The 19,058-nt window shown below is 41.1% G+C and overlaps 1 protein-coding gene across 3 annotated transcripts in view; it reads right to left on the bottom strand.

Annotated features, from left to right (window-relative positions):
* pld1a (phospholipase D1a) overlaps window positions 1–19,058 on the bottom strand; it is a 32,445-nt gene that overhangs the window by 9,732 nt on the left and 3,655 nt on the right. For 2 of the 3 annotated variants that reach the window (XM_085766641.1, XM_085766639.1), the window contains exons 2-11: window positions 10,233–10,451; window positions 9,452–9,621; window positions 9,161–9,303; window positions 7,639–7,750; window positions 7,297–7,362; window positions 6,327–6,385; window positions 6,069–6,161; window positions 4,519–4,671; window positions 2,816–2,965; window positions 2,093–2,176 (exon numbers count right to left, since the gene is read on the bottom strand). In XM_085766641.1, the coding sequence (XP_085622767.1) occupies window positions 2,093–2,176; window positions 2,816–2,965; window positions 4,519–4,671; window positions 6,069–6,161; window positions 6,327–6,385; window positions 7,297–7,362; window positions 7,639–7,750; window positions 9,161–9,303; window positions 9,452–9,621; window positions 10,233–10,419 (1,217 nt within the window). In that variant the 5' untranslated portion in view covers window positions 10,420–10,451. The remainder of the gene's footprint in view (window positions 1–2,092; window positions 2,177–2,815; window positions 2,966–4,518; window positions 4,672–6,068; window positions 6,162–6,326; window positions 6,386–7,296; window positions 7,363–7,638; window positions 7,751–9,160; window positions 9,304–9,451; window positions 9,622–10,232; window positions 10,452–19,058) is intronic. The other variant, XM_085766642.1, reaches the window with a different exon arrangement.

Below are 19,058 nucleotides of genomic sequence, written 5' to 3'. Positions count from 1 at the left end.
ATTACAGTGGCTTGAACATTATAACAGTGTCGGGGAACACAAACTATGTTTATTTCCTACTCAGGATACTATTGAAATTCCATCAAAAGAGAATAACCAGTCCAGATTTGTATTTTGTGTGTCACCAACACCACACCTGGTTATTCTACCCTCAGAAGTATTGTTTACAGGTGTGACTGTCACCTGATAAGGTTGTACATGAGGATGCATATCTGCTCATTTTGACTGAAAATATTTCTGTTTGTTTCTTTCTTTCACTATTCTGAACTTTATGAAGATAAACAAGCACACATTTAAAGTGTAAAGTGGTACAACATTATAGATCCAGGTCATGACATAAATCTCAGGTGGTGAACATGAGTCCTTTCAGGTTATAATCAACTAAATTTCAGGACAGACAGGATGAGACAAAGGGGATGAAGCGGAAGTGTAAACAGATACTGAGCCTGTATCTTTCTGTTGGTGCATTTCTATTCCTGGTGGTGTGTGAATGAGGCCGTAATCAGAGCCAGTGCCACTGCAGTGCCGAGCAGAGAGCCAGAACTTGTGGGTAATACATAATGTAATGTGTGACAGCATGTACTACACTAACTGGGTATCAGTGTCAAGATGACAGCTTATTCTTTGGCAACAGTGCGATGATGGCCTGAGTATTTACCAAACTACTGAAATAAGCCATAACAACCCCGCTGAATAATGTTCATCTGGTGTTTGATGCTACATCATCCACACACACACAGTTTAATACAGCTGAACAGTTTAATAATCTTTGGAGATTTTGTGTCAAAACAATCCAAGTACTACAGGATTATAGTACTTAGCTGCGAGATATCATGTAGTCACGACTTAAAATGAGTTTTTTGGTGCTTGTTTCTTTTATTAAATCATTGAAAGCAGAGAGAGGCAGTGGAAACATGGGTAATAACACAGGGGAGTGAAATACGAAAAAGAAACTGAAGCCAAAGTGGAAGTGTGAATGATGTGGTGTGGATGATTTTATCAAACACAATCGACCGTTTTCTTGACACTTTAACTAACAGACTGTACTGTATTGTATCAAGTTGTCCAATTAAAGGTATCCTGTGGAGTTTTTGACCTCTCGACGACGTGTTACTTTGAAGAAGTTCGTTTTTTTTGTTTTGCTCTTTATCTCTGGTTTCTTTGTCTTCTACATGCACACAGGAGGGCGCACACATCAACAGGTGATGCAGTTTAAGCGTGCTGGTTTCACACTGTTCCACTGATCAATGCAACAACAACAGAGCGGTGGCTTGTAAATGTGAAAATTAAAAAGAAGATGGAATAAACAGCACAGGGCTCAAGCTGTTTTAAGGAGAAGAAGATGAACTCTACCTGTTTGCCAGATATCAGAGGCAAACATTATACTGAAGGTAAACACAACTTCTGTTTGTCTACATGAAAACTCTGCATGGCACCTTTGACTCACCCTTGGTGAAGCTGGCTCACTTTACAGCAAGCAAGATATTGCTAACCATGGCAACCAGTGCTGCACAGCTGAGCATCAAATCAAAGAGAAGAAGATCATTTTTTATTATTAGCTTTACTATTTTATCTTTATTCTTACAATGCTTTACATTTCTGGTTTTACTAAGTTCAGTATTGTTAGATATTCATCTTAATCTCTCTTTTTTTGTTCTAGGATTCACAACATCTGTATTGTTTGTATTTATAATGTAGCAATTTATTGCTCTGTGTGTGGATGAGGTTGTTTTTTTTGTTGTTTTTGTTGTTTTAAAAGGTGCCAGTCAGTCCATCACTGCACTTTGAAGTATTTCAAAAGAAGGGACAAATGGTAAAGAGCAGCGAGGGCGGTGCTGCAGCTCAGAGACAGCCGGGGCGACGTGCATCATGCTGCATGACACATCAGGCCCAGGGTGCGTTTTTACTCTTTCATGTTTGAAAGAAGTTGGGGGCTGAGCTGAACGTAGAAGTGTTAAAACAGGGCAGACATATCTTCACTGTGCTGCTTATCTGCCTTCTCACACTTCAACGGAGCTGACACATGCACTCTGCACTCCACAATATGATCGACATTGTGCATGTGCGCACAAACCACAGACTAGAAACTCACCACCAGTCAGTGATGAAGATTTCCTCTTTAGCCTCCTCCAGAGCATCCGCCACGTCCTCCATGTAGGTCTTCCCATTCACATACCTGCAGTAAAACATGACCGTTACTATTGGGTGACATGTGAAAACAGATACTAGTGTCACATGCTCTTGTGACACACAAAGTAAACACACAGTGTTTGAACGCTACACACTGAATCTACAGCTCTGTTGTCTCGCCTCAAAACTACCACAAAACCACAGCGGACTGAAAAAAAAGAAGAGTGACGGTCGGGGAGGGTAATGAAAGTGCATCCGTCTGTTTATTATCCTGACTCTCTTAACTTTGCATAACCCGTTCATGTAGCAGGCTACACCCATAGCTGTGTCACCATGACATAACTGGTCTTTAAAGACTTCTTTTTTTTCCCATCCCATCAGCTAACTGCACCACTGCACGTTTTCCCCCTCAGGCTGTGACGAGTACAAAGACAGAGCATTGTCAATATCACACATGATTCAATAACACAGGAGTTTGCCAGCTGAGGGGAAGAGAATGAAAAAGAGAGAATTGACAACACAGTCCACGCAAACATTTCCATGGTTACCAGTGACGGACTGAGAGAGGAACGCAGATAAAAATAAGATACAGTATATCAGTTGTTTTTCATTCTTTCTTTTTCTTTTGGTCTCAAGTTTGGATTGGGCAGCAGCTGCACCATTTGGGCTCCAACAGTGTAGTTACCATTTGGCAGGGATGTTTTCCTCCTCCTGTGCAAACGATCCAAAGCGGTGATCTCGCAGGAAAGCCTTCCCATGACTCCTCACAAAGCTCTCGATGCTCTGGCCCCACCAGCGTGCGTGTCTGTAGCTGCTGCACTTGAACACCAGAGTCCTGCAGAGACAGATACAAACACAGACACGGTGATCTCATTGGCCTGAACCATGTTCGTTCCAAAGAAATAAGGCAATTCTTGGCCCTAATGTGTTTAACTTCAGCGGCTGCTGATGAGGATTTATGTTTTCCTTCGCCGTGATAACAGAGCTGGGTAATTGTTTTTAAAATGAAATAAGCCCCAGGTTAAGAGAGTTAGGAAGGAAAAGAGCTCAAGAAAACGATCTAGCAGACTGTCAACAACACCTTTAAGCAATGTAGCTGTAACTTAAGTAATTTTTTTTTCTTGGAGCATTGGTTTGAATGAATCTTCTTGTTGCCAGAGATTAAAATTCATAAACAACAGGTTAAGAGTTAAAAAATATCACAAAAGAAGAAGTTGAGGCTTCAGTTCAGTTTCAGCCTAGGGAGGGACTTAGGTTTTTCCTCATCCCAACTACAACTACTATCCTACTCTACAAGTAAAGCCCATAAGCAGATACAACAGGTTGCCTGGAGGTTGTAATAGATTTCTTGAAAGCCTTTCTCTTTTTTTTTTGTAGGAAATCACTGGAAGAACTGAATGAGGCATGCTAAAGTAATATAAGCCACCTCATTATAAAATAACCCAGTTAGTCTGGAGGGGGGGGGGGGGGATTTTATTTTGAGTTGGATATTGAAAGAAAAAAAAGGCCTCCACAATAAAGAGAGAAAAGTTTAGTTGAGGTAAGGGAAAGGTTGTGGGCTTATGCAACTGGGTGTAATGGGCGTCGACGTCGTGCAATACAACCTGGCACTTTAAACTGATGTGCACTTTAGGGCCTTGTGCAATACTATCTGGCACTTTGATAAATACTTTCATAGGGCATTGTGTGATACAACCTGGTACCTATGCACTCTTGCACTTTAGCACTCGTCACTTTAACACAGCACTTATGCACTTCGTCTCCAAGAACAAAATCTTATGGTCCCCCTACCTGTGGAATGTGTTTGTCAATATGTTCTTCATTGTCATACAGTAGTTGCCTTTTGTCTTTTTGTGTTGTCCACATTATTATGTGTAATGTGTACTGTTATTGAACTGTTTTTATGTTAATGGGACTTGGGATGGAAATGAGCATCTTGCTATAATCCGGCACATTTACATGTTATGTCCATTAATGTGCACTGTCCCATTCAAACAAACACATAAAATAAATAAAAAAGATTCATAAACGTGAAAAAACACAGTAAATAAACAAAACCTTCACTTTCACAGTCTGTTGATGTGTGCCGTTGTTTCTGCCGTGGCTGATATATTGCTACAATCCACCTAAAAGCCGCCTGAGGACTCTTTTCAGAGTTCAGGAATGTAATGTCATTTTTCTACAGGACAGACTTGGATTATGGATCTCACCGATCTACACACAGCAGCTGCCTCGCAGTGACTAGCCTCCAATTGACTATGTGATTTACAGTGACACTAAAGGAGGGAGCGGGCAGGGGTGTGTGGATGGAGTTGTGCAGGAAGTGGGTGTGAAAATGTTCCAATGTGCCAAAGTAACACACACAACAAACACATGGAGAAATCTAACCTGGAGAGGCTGTCAATGCGGACTCCATGTTTGGTCTCTGTGTCTTTGGAGTCCATCTTGATGCTGAATTCTTTATCTACCAGCAGGACGAAGGAGATGGCCCCCGAGTCCGGCTTCATGTACAGCAAGCACGAGTCCTTCACCACCAGCCACCTTCACAACACACACACAGACACACACACATAATACAATCATCATCATCATCATGAGTGAAGTTTCCTCTTTAATTGTTTCTTATTTCATGTTTTAAGGACACGGGTGTAGGAAGAAAGTCATCATGGGGATGTGCAGTAGGTGGATGGGATGAGCATTTCAAACGTGTGGGATTTTTTTTTCTCTGTTGTCTTTAGTAAATAACAATAAAAACTGTTCATGTAATGATTTGGCTGTGATAAACAGAGAGAGAGAGAAACAGAAACAGCTGAAGAGTCTGTGGCCAACACAGCTGGGTTGTTTAACATCGCTGCTGAGATCGTGTAAAAAAAAAAAATGAATAAAAACTCACATGACAGCCCCAAAATAACACTTATTAAAATGTTATGTTTTTTTTAATGCACAGTGAATGGTCAGGTTTTTTTTAACACGTTTTAATTTTTTTCAGTTTCAACACCCACACCCTGACAGCATCCTGCCAGAAATCTCAGTCTGGAATGCTTCATTTCTTCTCCACACAACATCCATCACACCTACCTTTTTAACACATTTGCCAGTTTGAATAAGACATTTTTTGAAAATGTGTGTTTTAGAGCTTCACTAGAGATACCCATCAAGTCGCAGCCAACACTACTAACTCTTATATCCCAAAACTACATGTTAAAATATGTCCCAACAAAAATAACATTCAGTATTTAATTAAAATATTTTCATTCATCTTTTGTACTGCATGTAGGGCTGTAACAAGGAGATAGTTGTAACAGCTTCTCTTTCACCAATAAGGGTTAACATTAGAGTTGTGTGATCAATATCATGTGCACCCATTCACTCCCTGTCATTGCATGTGAATTTGCCTGGCTGTGTGAATAAGTGTGTACGTTTTACAGCCACAAAACATTTTTAGGTCAGAAACTAATATTTTGGACCAAGCCGAAATTTTTACTAGTATCAAATCGATACCGTTGAAGTTTGATTTAAAGATGAAAGAGCAGGTTCTTAGGTGAAATATCTGTCATTTCAACAGTGTTTTTTTCAAACCACCATGCTGGTACAGCTGGCCAAATGGCTGACAGTGGGATAGGTTGTAACAGTGGCACTCCTTGCATTTGACATCAAATGGTGAATTCTGTGATATAGGAGTTTAAGGCACTGCTATTTGTAGAGCACAAATGAGGGTACTCTATGTCAAAATTTGGGAGCCCTGCCATGAACATTCTGAGGCAAAAAGTGTTACAACCATCCCCGGTCTCCCCTATTATAGGTGAACATGGAAACTCAAACAATATGAGGGGGAATAATTACTGTACAAGAGGCGCAAATAGATGTAGACTGAAAAGACAAGGACAAAGGCAGATAAAGAGAAAGAGTGACAGAGGAGGACAGAAGTAACCACACACCGTTTGGACCAGCGGTAGCAGGCCTGGCTGTGACCACAGCAGTTCAAGCCAGGGATACGGTGTCCTCCAGAGCGCTTATAGATCATCCCCTCCCTGGGGGGAAAGACAGAGAAAATATTTTCTAAAAGAATTGTAACATGATATGTGAAATGAAATGAGCACATTTGAATAAAACATCTCAAGGGAGATTTCTCTACTGACAGGGGGGCGGATAGAACTGATTTAAGGAGGGAATTGAGAGAAGGGAAAAATGCTCACAGTCCTTTGGGTCCCAAGTCATGAATGAAGGACATCTGGCTGACGTCAATGAACTCCATCTGAGAATAGACAGGAAGAGACGACACAAACAACAGGCTTCACACACTGACTCTTCATAAATGCGTTTGGTTCACACGCACCATCCACCTGGAGGCAGCGTGACTCATCTCATCTCATTTCAACATGTGTTGTCACGTCAGATAGATGAACTTGTCAGAAATGACGCACGGTATTAATATGTCAGCACACAACAGGCGCTACACTACTTCTATAGCTAATAGTGGTTCAGTCAAGGCTCAGGGTGATGTAAGTAAGGGTGAAGATCAAGTTCAGTGTTCTATGGTTGGTCCAAAGATGGCTCTGATAATAATTCATCTCCTTATTTATTTATTTTTCCATTTCAAACATAAAAAATAAAATTTAAAAACAAAAAAGCAGTGTCAGAAAAGGAGCAGGTAGAAGTAAAACTTATATGACTCTACTGTACACCTTTCTTACTTATCTATTCATAAATCCATAATTCTAATTTAATTCAAAATTAATATTATTACTAATATCCCCAGTGGATATTAGTAACAATTAACAATAATTATTAATTATTTTGCAACACTTGTGATTTTAAAAGTGAAATTAGAAAAATGACCCAATTTCCAAGCAGCTTAAACAAGCGACGATAATAAGATTAAATTCCTTGAGTGTGTCAACCTAAAGCAGACACAGTGCTGTGGGTAAACACATGATTCTGATGTGTGTCAACACTCAGTGTCCCATAATGAGGGCAGAGATACACAGAGACACACCACTCATGTTATTTACAGAGCCGTGTCAGGTGTTTAAAATGATACATTTGCCTCAAATATAAAAGACTTTATAGAGAATACACACCCACACAATTAGTATAAACCTGAACTTCATTCTGATGTTATGTTTAAGTATCACAGCTTGAGCAGAGCTTAGTATGATTACTCACAGTATGGTGATATTTGCGGTACATGGCCATCCTCAGCAGCTTGTTCAAATAGTCTTCTAATTGTCTCTGTAGAAACACACACACTAGGTTTGGGCCACTGTGAGTGTTTTAATGGCAGAATCCATGCGTATAAACACTCACATGCGCACACAGAGACACACACACACACAGTCAGAAGGCGTTTTACAGGACACATGTACAAAGCAAGGAGTTCAGTGCCATGGCAACAAGTGTGTGAGTGAGTGCCAGGACGACAGCTCCTTGTCATAAAGTTAAGAACATGATGAGAGTGACTTTTCCAAACAGGAGAAACAGGCAAAGAGGCTGCAGGCTGGGACCTACCCTCCTGCTGGACACCTGCTCGTCTCGCACCAGCTCGTCCCCCCCTCCCCTCGGCAGGGACGGCATCTCCCTCACCTCGCTCTTCCTCACCGTCCTCCTCCTCACCGTGTGGCTGAGACACAAAACACAGGAGAATGAGGGTTAGGGTTAGAATGACCTATGTCCATCTACAGTAATAATGCAATAATAACTACTGAGTACTCTTGTAATGGTAATAACAACTGAATACACAGGTAATAATTTGATAATAACTTCTGAGTATCCATGCAGTAGTTAGCCTGACAAGCCAGACTATATCACTAAAATGTATAGTCTGGAAACGACCGGTAGACCTCGGCTCAATCCAGGGGGCGGGATGAAGGCTGTCTTTCAAACTGCCTCTGCACGCAATAGGGTAGCGCTACGACCAATCAGAGCAAAGAGCAGGATGTCGTTAGCCTGACAAGCCAATTAAAATGTATGACGTCATCGCGTTAAAGCAGATATCAGTGGAATGTTTTTGTTAATATAAGTCCTAAATAGTCCTCTTTTCCGTCAGCAATCACTTACATGAAGTATTTCAGCCTAAACACGAGTCTCTCCGTCACTCTGCTCTGCTGTAACCCGAGGAGAAAATTTTCCTTGTGGGATACAAGTGTTATCCAATGAGGGGAGAGAACGGCATGAAGGGCTGTGTGTGCAGCCAAGGGATGCGCGTGAATGTGGTGACGTAGCACGAGGACCAATAGATGCCTGACAAGGGCGGGGGCTGCTAACTCATGGTGCGTTCAAGGAAACTCGTACTTTGTGTTTTTCCTTCCTGTGAAGTCATACCAGTTCGATCTGGTACGAGTTCACGGGTCGGAAGTTACGAGTGGCCGTTATAGGGAACTTTCACAGACAACAGGACGGTAAAAACACGAGCTACGGGTTACCTGGAACGCTACCAAGTCGTAGTTGTGACTTGAAGCTGTAACTTACGGTTTCAAAAGCCTGCCTTGAACACAGCATTAGCCGAAACGGCCGTGCCGATGATATCTGCTTTAAGCCCGCCCAACGACTCTCTAAACAGATAGAGCGCTGTGATTGGTGAACACAATCAGTGTTCGAGACTCAAAAAGTTCCTATGGCTCGTTTCTAGACCCACCTACGGAGCAAATATTTTTGCTGCCGCTAGGGTGCGTCTAGATTTCTAGGCTATGCAGTAGTAACAACTAGGAATAATAATACCTAATGAGTACTCATGTCATAACGTCGTCATAATCAATGTGCATTGTGGCCAGCTAATGCTAGGCTAATGGCCCAGTAGCTCCAAGTTCAAATTTAACCTTCGGACGTGACGGCAGTATTGATCTTCTCATGTATATGATATTAAAATATTACTTTTATTTTAATATGCTGCCTGTACCATATTAAATTCTAATATTACCACTTGGTTTCAAGTCAGTGCAATGTGCATTTGTGTATACATCTAAACCAGAGTTTCGTTGGCGTTCATCCATGTGGGGAATGAAAATCTATGCATGTGTAGGCGCCAACCAACCTGCGCGAGGGCAGAGGTATCCTCATGAAGGTCTTGTATGTCCTCAGCTCTCTGTGCAGATCCATGAAATGCTTCTCCTTCCTCTTCACCATCCAGGTAAACTCTCCGTGCTTCAGCTCAATCTTGAACACCGCCGGCAGAGACTGCAGAAAGACACACAGTGAGCCCTGGAAATGCGTAACTTCAACTGATTTAAAGCATTTAACACAATAAAAGCATCTAAGAATAAAGAATTACAATAGGTATTCATAGAATGTGTTTTTTCAGGGTGTATAGGTGCATGTGCAGCACCTTGTTGACGCTCCTGTGGTGCGACAGGTTGAAGCGGTCCTGGGCCGTGGTGAATCGCTCCACCTCCATGATGCGGGCAGTAACGGGCACAGTGGGGAGGTAAACCTTAGCACTGGCTTCCTTGAATCCCACTGTGGCGTACACCGCTGAAAATGGGATACGACAGTCCCCTAGGAAAAAGAGAGAAGAGAAAAAAGAGAGAGGAGAGGCGGGGGTCAGTGTGGTTTTTTACTGTGTGTGCATGTAGGAGTAGGGATGCTTGGGAGCGAGTAGGCTGCATCGCTGAAACGTCGGCCTTTTGTTCGAGATTTTGATGCTTTGCTGGGTCGAAGGGTTGGGTCACATATTCTTTGGTAAAGACCTAAATTATGTAAAGGAAAAATCCACCCTCATGCTCTTGCACTGTAAGATCCCAGTTTCTTAGTCTGTAAATTGAGTAAATTATTTTCTTTTTAGCTTTAAAAACCATTTATTTCTCAGACTGCTCTTTATTCTACTACATTTTCCAAATACACTGGGAATAACCCTAAGAAAACAGTCACAAATGACAAGTTCAGGTTCATGTAAAAGTTTAGAGTTTGCATGCTCTTCCCAAAATAAACTGTTGTAGACTGGAAGAACTGGCTCTTTTGTTTGGTTTCACTGAATAGTTTGTCATATGTTGACAGAATGACAAGCACAGCGTGTGTCATGTGGTTTGTTTATTGTTATATTTTTTTAGGAGAGGTGTGATCAAGCGACTCCAGTCAGACTGAAAACATCCAAACACACACACACACACCTAAGTAGTTTCCGTCATATTCGTTCTCCTCTCCCTCGCCTATATCCAGCTCTCTGGTGTCCAAGCTTTCCACGAGGTCGGCCATCTTGATAGCGCCGTCGTGCTCGTCCGGGGCCGCGGTGGTGTCAGAAACTTCAGAGTTCACCAGGTTGAGGCTGCTGGTAGTTGGCTGAGCCTTACCCAGCATCCTTAGCAGTTAACCCCCAGAGCAGGGCGCACCTAGAGGAGAGAGGAGAGGAGAGGTCATGAAAATAATGCTTTGACATAGTGGACACGTACCGCTGCATAAACTGTGTGGGTTTGTATGTCCATGTTTATGTTGTGCAATGTGTGACTGTTTTGTGAGTGTTCAGTCACTCCCATTGAGGGACTGTCATTGACCCATTCAGTAACTCTATACTGACCTTGTAGTGATGCTATACTGACTTTTCATCCTGTAATGACTGGTTACACAAGACTTGGGTGTTCTTTCATAACAGCACCACAAGGACGACAAGTATGTTGCCTCTTTTTGGTCTTTTTTACTGCTGTAAGATAGTGACTAAAGAGTAAGGGCGGAAAAGGGGAAACTGCACTTTTACAGTCTTGTCAAACACAAAGCTTTACATTTAAACCACGTTTCTGCCACAAAGGTGCACACATACACACTGATGATACATTGAGACGATAGGTGTTCAGTATCTTGCCCATGTGGCCAGCATTGAAGATACAGCAGCAATAGTGTAAATTGGTGACAGAAAGGAGATGTTGTTGGCCATTTTTATAACCATAACCTATAACTCAAGGTTCTTATGTAAGATGGTAAACAGCTGAGGATTGGTATTCATATAAATCTAAATACAAGCAAAGGAAAACAATACAACATAGTGTATATAAGGATAAGTCACAAGTTGCAGTTACAAACACACATAAACTCTTAGTAAAGAGACCAAAAGCTTGCAGAGAAGGTTTCATGCTCCAGGCTATTTTGTTATATTACAGGAAAACACATCATTCCGCTATTACAGCTTTGCTAATGCTGGTGGAGAACAAACACCTCATATACTGGTGCAGAATTTCCCACAGGCGTTGAACCTGTCTAAGATCAGGGGAAAGCAGCACAGACCAAACAGGGAAGCATCTACATTTGTTATGTTTCTCCATCTGTTGTATGTATGTATGATGTAACAGATAAAACCACCGTCTTGATATAAACTATTTTAAATATTAGCAGAATCAATATCCTGCAAGTAATATTTCACAAAGCTGCTAATTTTGATTTTTTAAATTAAATATTAAAACATTCTTCTCATAATATTGGCTGATTTCCAACATAGGAAAGTAAAAAAGGAAGTGATATCGTCTCTGTCTTTCCCTGAAACAGACATGGACGTTTACTGGTTTGATACTAACAGCTACGACTCAGTTGAGCTCTTCTATAGCTGAGTGATTCAGTGAATGATTCTCTGCCTCCTAGACATGACTGAGGTCATGTACACTCCCACACCCACAGTTCCAACGTAGCATAACCACGACTGATGTGGGAAATTGTTTTCCCAATTAAGCACGTGTGAGTCACTGTGGCTTGCAGAGTCGAGTGTGAGGCTAGAATCCACATGTTCATTACTGATGCATACTGTAATTCAAGTCAGATGAGTCATCCTGCATCTAATGACTTGTGATGGACAGATGAACATATTTATAGCCTTTCCATTGAATATACCGAGAAAAGATTCAGTTCATTAATGTTGCTCAACATTTTTGACTTAAGACTTGCATTAGTCTTATGGGCTGGGTAAATGTTGTGCTAGTTCCATCATTACCAGACAAACTATGTAGACATTACCTTTTTTTGTATATTTGACCTTTAATACTTTTGTTCAACTGCAGCTGTAATGCTCTAAACCACAGTGATACTTAATCTTTTTTAAAACACCAGAGATCATGTCAGATGTGTCACAAACACACTTAAACTCACTACAGAAATATGCACAGTATCAGCCAAAGCTCAATTCAGCTTCACCAGAACAGCTGACGATGACCACTCATCCAGATCACATGCTTATTACATTGTGATGTGTATATTAAACATTGTAATCTCTCCTCCACATCACATTTCTCTTCCATTTAGATGTGACAAATAAAACACTCTGATGATGATTACGACATCTTGGTCGATCGTCACTTCATGGTTTGTGGTATTTTGTAATGTGTTGTAATGCTGTGTCTGGAGGTCATCTGACCCACAACATCCGGTGAGAGGTGATGTAATTTGCTGTGTGAAGACCTGACAAAGTTGGACGTCACAAACAAAAACACATGCAGCTCCACCTGTGTCGTGCTGCACCAAGATATCACTGGCTATACTGTTTGCATGTGATACAAATACTAGACACAATACACAATATACACTGCACAAATACTCAGTTCTCTGTTAGCTCACTTTCATAATAAACAAGACACTAAAAACCTGTTTAACTAATTTTACCTCTGTTAAAGCAGTACTAAAGAACTTTCAGTTTTGGTTGAGTTTGGCGGCGCTTGTGGACCAAAGCGGTAGTGTTTTGCCTGAAGGCAGACTCCATTTCCCATGAACACTAGCGTGAAGCCCTGTAAATATCCTGCATTAAAATTAACAGAAGACATCAAAACTAAGTTTCTGTTTCCAGTGGATCATTTCAAAGTGAAAACACAAACATAATCCATTGCTAAAGTGCCGTTTTGCCTGTTCCCTCCTTGTTGTGACTCGCAAAAGTGAAAGTGAAACTTAAGTGAGAGCAGGGTTCCTACCATGCTCCTCAAAGCTGCTTAGTGCCAGAGAAAGAGATACAGACCCCCTCAGGCCATGACAGAGGTGTCATTCAACTTGTTGTAAGTCGATGTATCATCACAAAAGTTATGAAAATATTTTATGAAGGTTGAAAAGTTACTTAGTGCTGGTTTAAACAGCTCTATTTTAGCCCCAGCAGCAGGCATCTGTTCAAATCCTGCATTACCGAGGCAGGCAGGGTGTGGAAAATAGCAGTAACACAGTATTATGCATTTTAAAGTCTCCACCTTTTCCAGTGCAGGGAAAAACTCATTCACCAAGCAGTATGCTGCTTAGTCATCCAAGCATGTCCATTCTCATGTGCACCATTAACAAACCTCCCAGTGAGGCCAGAGAAAGTAGAAAAGAACAAAAGACTCAGGATGAAAGGGGAAGGAAAGCAGGGAAAGGGATGAGCTGCATCTGCTGACAGACTCTGACAGAAGATTTCATCAAAGAGCAGTTTCACAATGGCTGGAAGTTTCTGATACCGATATGTTGCTGTATGTAACTGGATTGCCTTCCTGGCCTCTGCTTGATGACTTTTCCTAAATGCTTGAAGGATTAAAACTATCCTGTATTTTATATTCATGACTTGTCCTGAGAGAAAATGTTATAGTCTCTAAAACTGATTCATAAATTGGCCACCCTTTTACTCTATTCAACTGTTTTTACATGTGCAAATAAAGATATATTTTATGTTTCAACAGAAGCATCAGTGGAAAACATCCAAAGTGATATGTATGTTTACAAGCAGCACAGGCACCCGTTGTTAATGTTATGATACTATATCCCAGTTCACTGTGTTCCAGAGTGTCTTCATTAATATGAAAAGATGGCCATATATGTAAACAAGTGCCACAAGAGCTGTCATTCATTATACAAACATGCAAATTGGACAGACAACAAAGGGCTTTCCAGGAAATGTGGCGTTAAGAGTCAGAGATGGATAGATAACAGGAAATCTACAAAGTATAAATGAAGACCAGACTCTTCTCTTTTTGGTTTAAGGTTAGAATGGAGGAAAAGCTTCTGGTGAATCATCAGATGAGATGTCTGCAATGTTTTCCCTTGGGCAAGTTGCGGCAGGAGCAACGCATCAATTATTCCAGTACAGTCAGTGAAGGCCAACGAAGTCACTCACTCCAAGACTCACAGCAGGTTTACAGCTGATAGCCTCTCCACTGACGAGATTCATTAAAGGTGCAAGTTCAGTCTCAGTGATCACTGCACTTTTTGTTCATCTTTCCCTACAACGATCCTAAACTCTTCTGTTTGCTGTTCGTGACAACACATTGCGCACGTACAGCCACAGATAACAGCTTGACAGTAAACATTCCCACTCTGCTGAACAAGATCCAACACGCTCACACAGTCAGAGGAGTCACCAGCAGCCACCAGCTGCCTGAAGTGACTGAATGTCTGTCTCTTCTCAACTTGTCCCTGTGAAACTATTTCATCTTTTCATTCATTCATTTTCTCATTCCGTTTCTTTTTTTCCCTTTGGCAAGGCCGCTTGCACAAAAGTTCATCATTTTGGTGAGATTTCTGACAATATATTAATAGAGTTAGTTATTTAAGGAAGAAAATATAATAATATACACACATAATACTCTTGTATGTTTTCAGATTCCTTGGTAATTCTGTAATTACTGTGCAAATAGTGTTGTGCAGTGCATGTTCCAGGGAAATTCAGAGACCACTTATGAAATCATAATTTTCACGTTCCCAAACAGAGCCTGTTGTTTTTCCATTGCTGAGTCAGCACTGGCTTTAAAGGGGCTCATTTTGCTGTGTCACATTTTGTGCAGAGGAACAACAGTGTAGGAAAAGCTGATTCACACAGCTATAAATGGTCAGACATATTTGCCCATGTTCAAACCCTAGTGTATTTTTTTTTTCCTATTGGCACTTGATGACAACAACTGAGGGAATATTCAAATGTTACATAATGCCATCCAGATCTGTTTGCTAGTTTGCATCAAATACAACAAGACCATGCAGCTATGCAGCAACTGAGGATCAATACTTTTATCTTACACCTGTAAAATTACCTCCTATAAGAAGTCGAAACAGGCAATAAAAAATAAATGATGAACGAAATGTTTAAATTTTTTGATTTAGGTCATTATAAAATTAAGCTGCATCACTTTCACTAAATGAAGAATGCACATCGGTTGAACTCTCCGTGCAGAGTGCGTGCGATCTTCGGTTCCAGAAGAAGTATTTATGACAGTGGGGTTATTTCCCTGCTCTAAGAATACCCATGACCCCCCATAGGCTTGACCCACACAGAGGTTAATTGTAGGAGGATAAAATTTAGCCTGAATGTCTGCGTAGTGTGGACTCACATGTCAGACACATAAATACACATAAAATGGGCCAAAGACCAGAGTGCAGTGGATCGAAGGCGTTTTCAGGGGTTATCTCTTGTGTTCCACTCAGATGGAACACTGCCTCCTTCCTGCTTCCTGTCCTGTTGTCATGGCGATAGTTTTGACAGCAACACAAGTCGCTCACGCATATGTACCAACAGAAGCAGCTACAGTACGAGCGTCTGCCTCTCCTTTTATGTGCTAACTTCCCTCTTGAAATGTCAATTAGTTGGACTCAACGAGCTGTGAGATCATAGATGAAGAAATGAAAGAATGTTGAGTGGGAGAAGACGCAGAGGTTTTTTGGAGAGGTTGGCAGACAGTGGGGTGAGAATAAATGATGGCGTAATAAAAGTGAAGTGGGAGCTTGTCAACTCGTCTTGTCAACATGAGACACATGGGAAAATTAGTCTCTTGCCACAAATCCATTGAACACATATCAGCATACTTTGTCTTCCAGGGATGAATGATCATTAGCTCTAATGTGAGATAATTATATTCCTTAAAATGTGTCCCACTAAAGGACAGAGAAAGTTTGGTACCAACTAAATTAAAAGGCTCTTTTTTTATAAAGATCAAGAAGACTTATTTAATGGCATTATTCACTGTTATTGCCTCATTTAATGATGCTTTCGATCAATTCAATCAATCAAAATAGGCCAATAATAGCAAGTAAGTTCCTATTATGCTCTAGTCTAGAATGATAAGTGAATAGCTGGTAAACATAGATTAAATGCAAAACCAACAGCAAAAAGCACAAATTATTCGACATATTGGTTAAAGCAGAAGTAAGCGATCCGGTCGTTTTCGCTAATGCTGCGTTCGAGGCAGGCTTTTGAAATCGTAAATTACAGCTTCAAGTCACAACTTACGACTTTGTAGCGTTCCAGGCAACCCACTCGTGTTTTTCCGACCTGTTTTACCTGTGAAAGTGCACTATAACGGCCACTCGTAACTTCCGACCCTCGTACCAGATCGAACTGATACAACTTCACAGGACGGAAAAACACGAGTCTACGAGTTTCCTTGAACGCACCATAACAGTCCTCGTCCCTACGTCGCCACATTCACGGCGTCCCTTGGCTGCACACACAGCCCTGCATGCCGTTCTCTCTCCTCATTGGATAAAAACTGTAGGATACGATAAATGTTTTCTCCTCGGCTCAGAGCAGAGCAGAGTGACTGACAGACCCGTGTTTCGGTCCAAACACTCTATGTAAGTGATTGCTGTCGGAAGATATAACTATTTAAGACTTATATTAACACAAATATATCACTTACTTCTGCTTTAAGTAAGGCACTTAGCTTTGAACACGGGTAATAAAATCTAACTCTAAAAATCACCAATTAACATGTTTTTTTTCCCGGTTTGTTATACTGAAATATGAAACAATATTTCAGTGTTTTACAGGGGGGTTATGTGCCAGACTATTTTTTGGTTCGAAGCAGTTTCCAGGCAACAGGTGGAGGATGCTTTGTTTGTTACAGCTCCCAGCAAAGATCCAGCTGTGTCCTTTTTATTTCTGTTTTTAATTTATTAGCGATTGCCTTAGGTATACTGTATGTTGATGGTTTATTAAAAGTTAAGCTAGTAACTTACTTTCGTAAATGATTCCTTGACAAGGCCTTTGTTGCAATTCATAAATATGGGGCTTTTTAGAAAGTTCAATATTAAATTTTAATAATTACTACTGGTGACGCAGGCTACCATTGATCGTGGTTAATCATCATTGTGGTTAATCCCCAATCAATACTATATTCAACAACGTACAATTGATTCATTCATCTCTCACACGTATTTGAACCCATTCATGTCACTTTGAGAAGTGGGTGTGTTGGTTTCTGCTTGTAAAAAAAAAAAACTCTCATGAGTGGGCAGGTTGCATTTACTGCTCCTATGTTGGTTTCATCCATCCTCCTCAGATTTGTTATAACATCCAGTACTTTAAAGAGAAGGTGAGACACGCAAAGAGAGCACATTTTAGTCTTGTTTCTGCAGCAGTGCAAGGACCCGTGAGGGACACAGTGGAAGGAAGACAAGGTCACTGTGACTGTGTATTATCTTCTACCAGAAAGGATAAATCTGCATCTCTTATCAGTAGAGTACTGTAGCTGCTGCTGTCCGTAGCTAAGTTTAGCTCGGCAGTTGAGTGTCTTGCGGCCAAAAGTTTGATTCGCTGCCAAACTTTTGTGACCTGTGCATCCTGGCTGTGGAGGGTTCCTCAGCTGGACTGACAGGCTCATTTTTCATTCAAGGGAAATACATAAATCACACACACTTTTTTGGCACATCATTGAATATCTGCCTGTAATCTTATCAAACAGGCTTTTATTCTCACCTTCTCCCTACATTTAAAAAAGCATCACAGGAAGCAAACTTCCACAGTAGAGAAACAGATTCCTCTAAACAGAGCACGATGTAAAGGAAGAGGAACCATGACAACAACAATAACACCAACGCAGTGACTACGCTATGTTTTTATCATTCAAAATTATGTTTGAACATCAATGTGATGACTTTGTGTGAGAATAAGGCAAAGAGTTGCAGGAGCTCTTTGTGTTATAGATGAATACACACCAGGCTATACAGTATGACACAGCCCTGACCACATGTTGAGGTTGGGCTCTCAGACAGTCACAGCCAAAAAATATACATTACATCACAGCTGTGAGGAAAGCTGTGGAAAGTACAGACCTTGACTGTCACAAGTTGAGCATGCAGCAGCAGCAGACTTTTCTGTTAATAGATGGGAATAAATGACCAATAATTAGTCAGAAACAATGACGACTAACATCTTATTTGAGGTTCTACTGTCATTACTGCTCATCATCTGCAAAGAATTTACCAGAGCAGCTTCTTTCACCAAAAAAGTGCAATCCATAAGATGAATTTTAGGTGAATTCTGCAGTCTGCACATCTACCTGTTGTTAATGGTGCCTTTCTTTTGGCCTTCTACACCTGATTTGCTCTCAACATGTGTTTGCAAAGAGTCATACTACTGAAGAGAACACTGAACTTCTATTGTCAACGCCAGCAGAGGTGCCGTCACTGATTACCCAGCGAAAATATTGGGAAAAATAAAATAGATAACTTGTGAGACGCATCATCTATTTCTGGAAGTGTGATAACAAGCTCGACATTTACAGAGCGCTGTAGAGATCGCAGTGGATGGTTCATCATTTTTAAAGACGCCATGCTCATGTGTAATCATCAACTTTGCATAATAGACTACCGCTCACACCCATCAATGAATAGACACTCACATGCATACATACAGTACAGCACAATAAATGCAATATAAACATAGCTTAGCATTTGCAGATCGTGTGGTGCCAAGCTCCCCATGGCGCAGATGGTACGAAAAGAGAGAGAGAAGATGGAGGGAGGACGAGAGAGAGAGAGAGAGGTCTGTGACACCTCTCTTTCTCTGCCCACACTAAAGCTGCCTATTATCTAATCCTTCACACCATGGATGGGGCGGTGGGGGTGGCAGGGATGGTCAGAGAGGCAGAGAAAGCAAGACACACAGTGGATGCCAGAAAAAAAAAAAAGAGAGAGCGCGATCGTCATGATCACCAGAGTGGTGTTCTGCTGGTGGTAACACAAGGCATCATTGTACTGAGGAGAGCAAGGGGACTGCTCACTCTCTCTCTCTGTTTCAG

Source organism: Trachurus japonicus, chromosome 22 (genome assembly GCF_045865225.1).
Source record: "Trachurus japonicus isolate A0001 chromosome 22, Traja_1.0".
Taxonomy (NCBI): Eukaryota; Metazoa; Chordata; class Actinopteri; order Carangiformes; family Carangidae; genus Trachurus; species Trachurus japonicus.
Note: the sequence above shows the minus strand (reverse complement) of the source record. Positions and strands in the feature narration are given on the sequence as shown.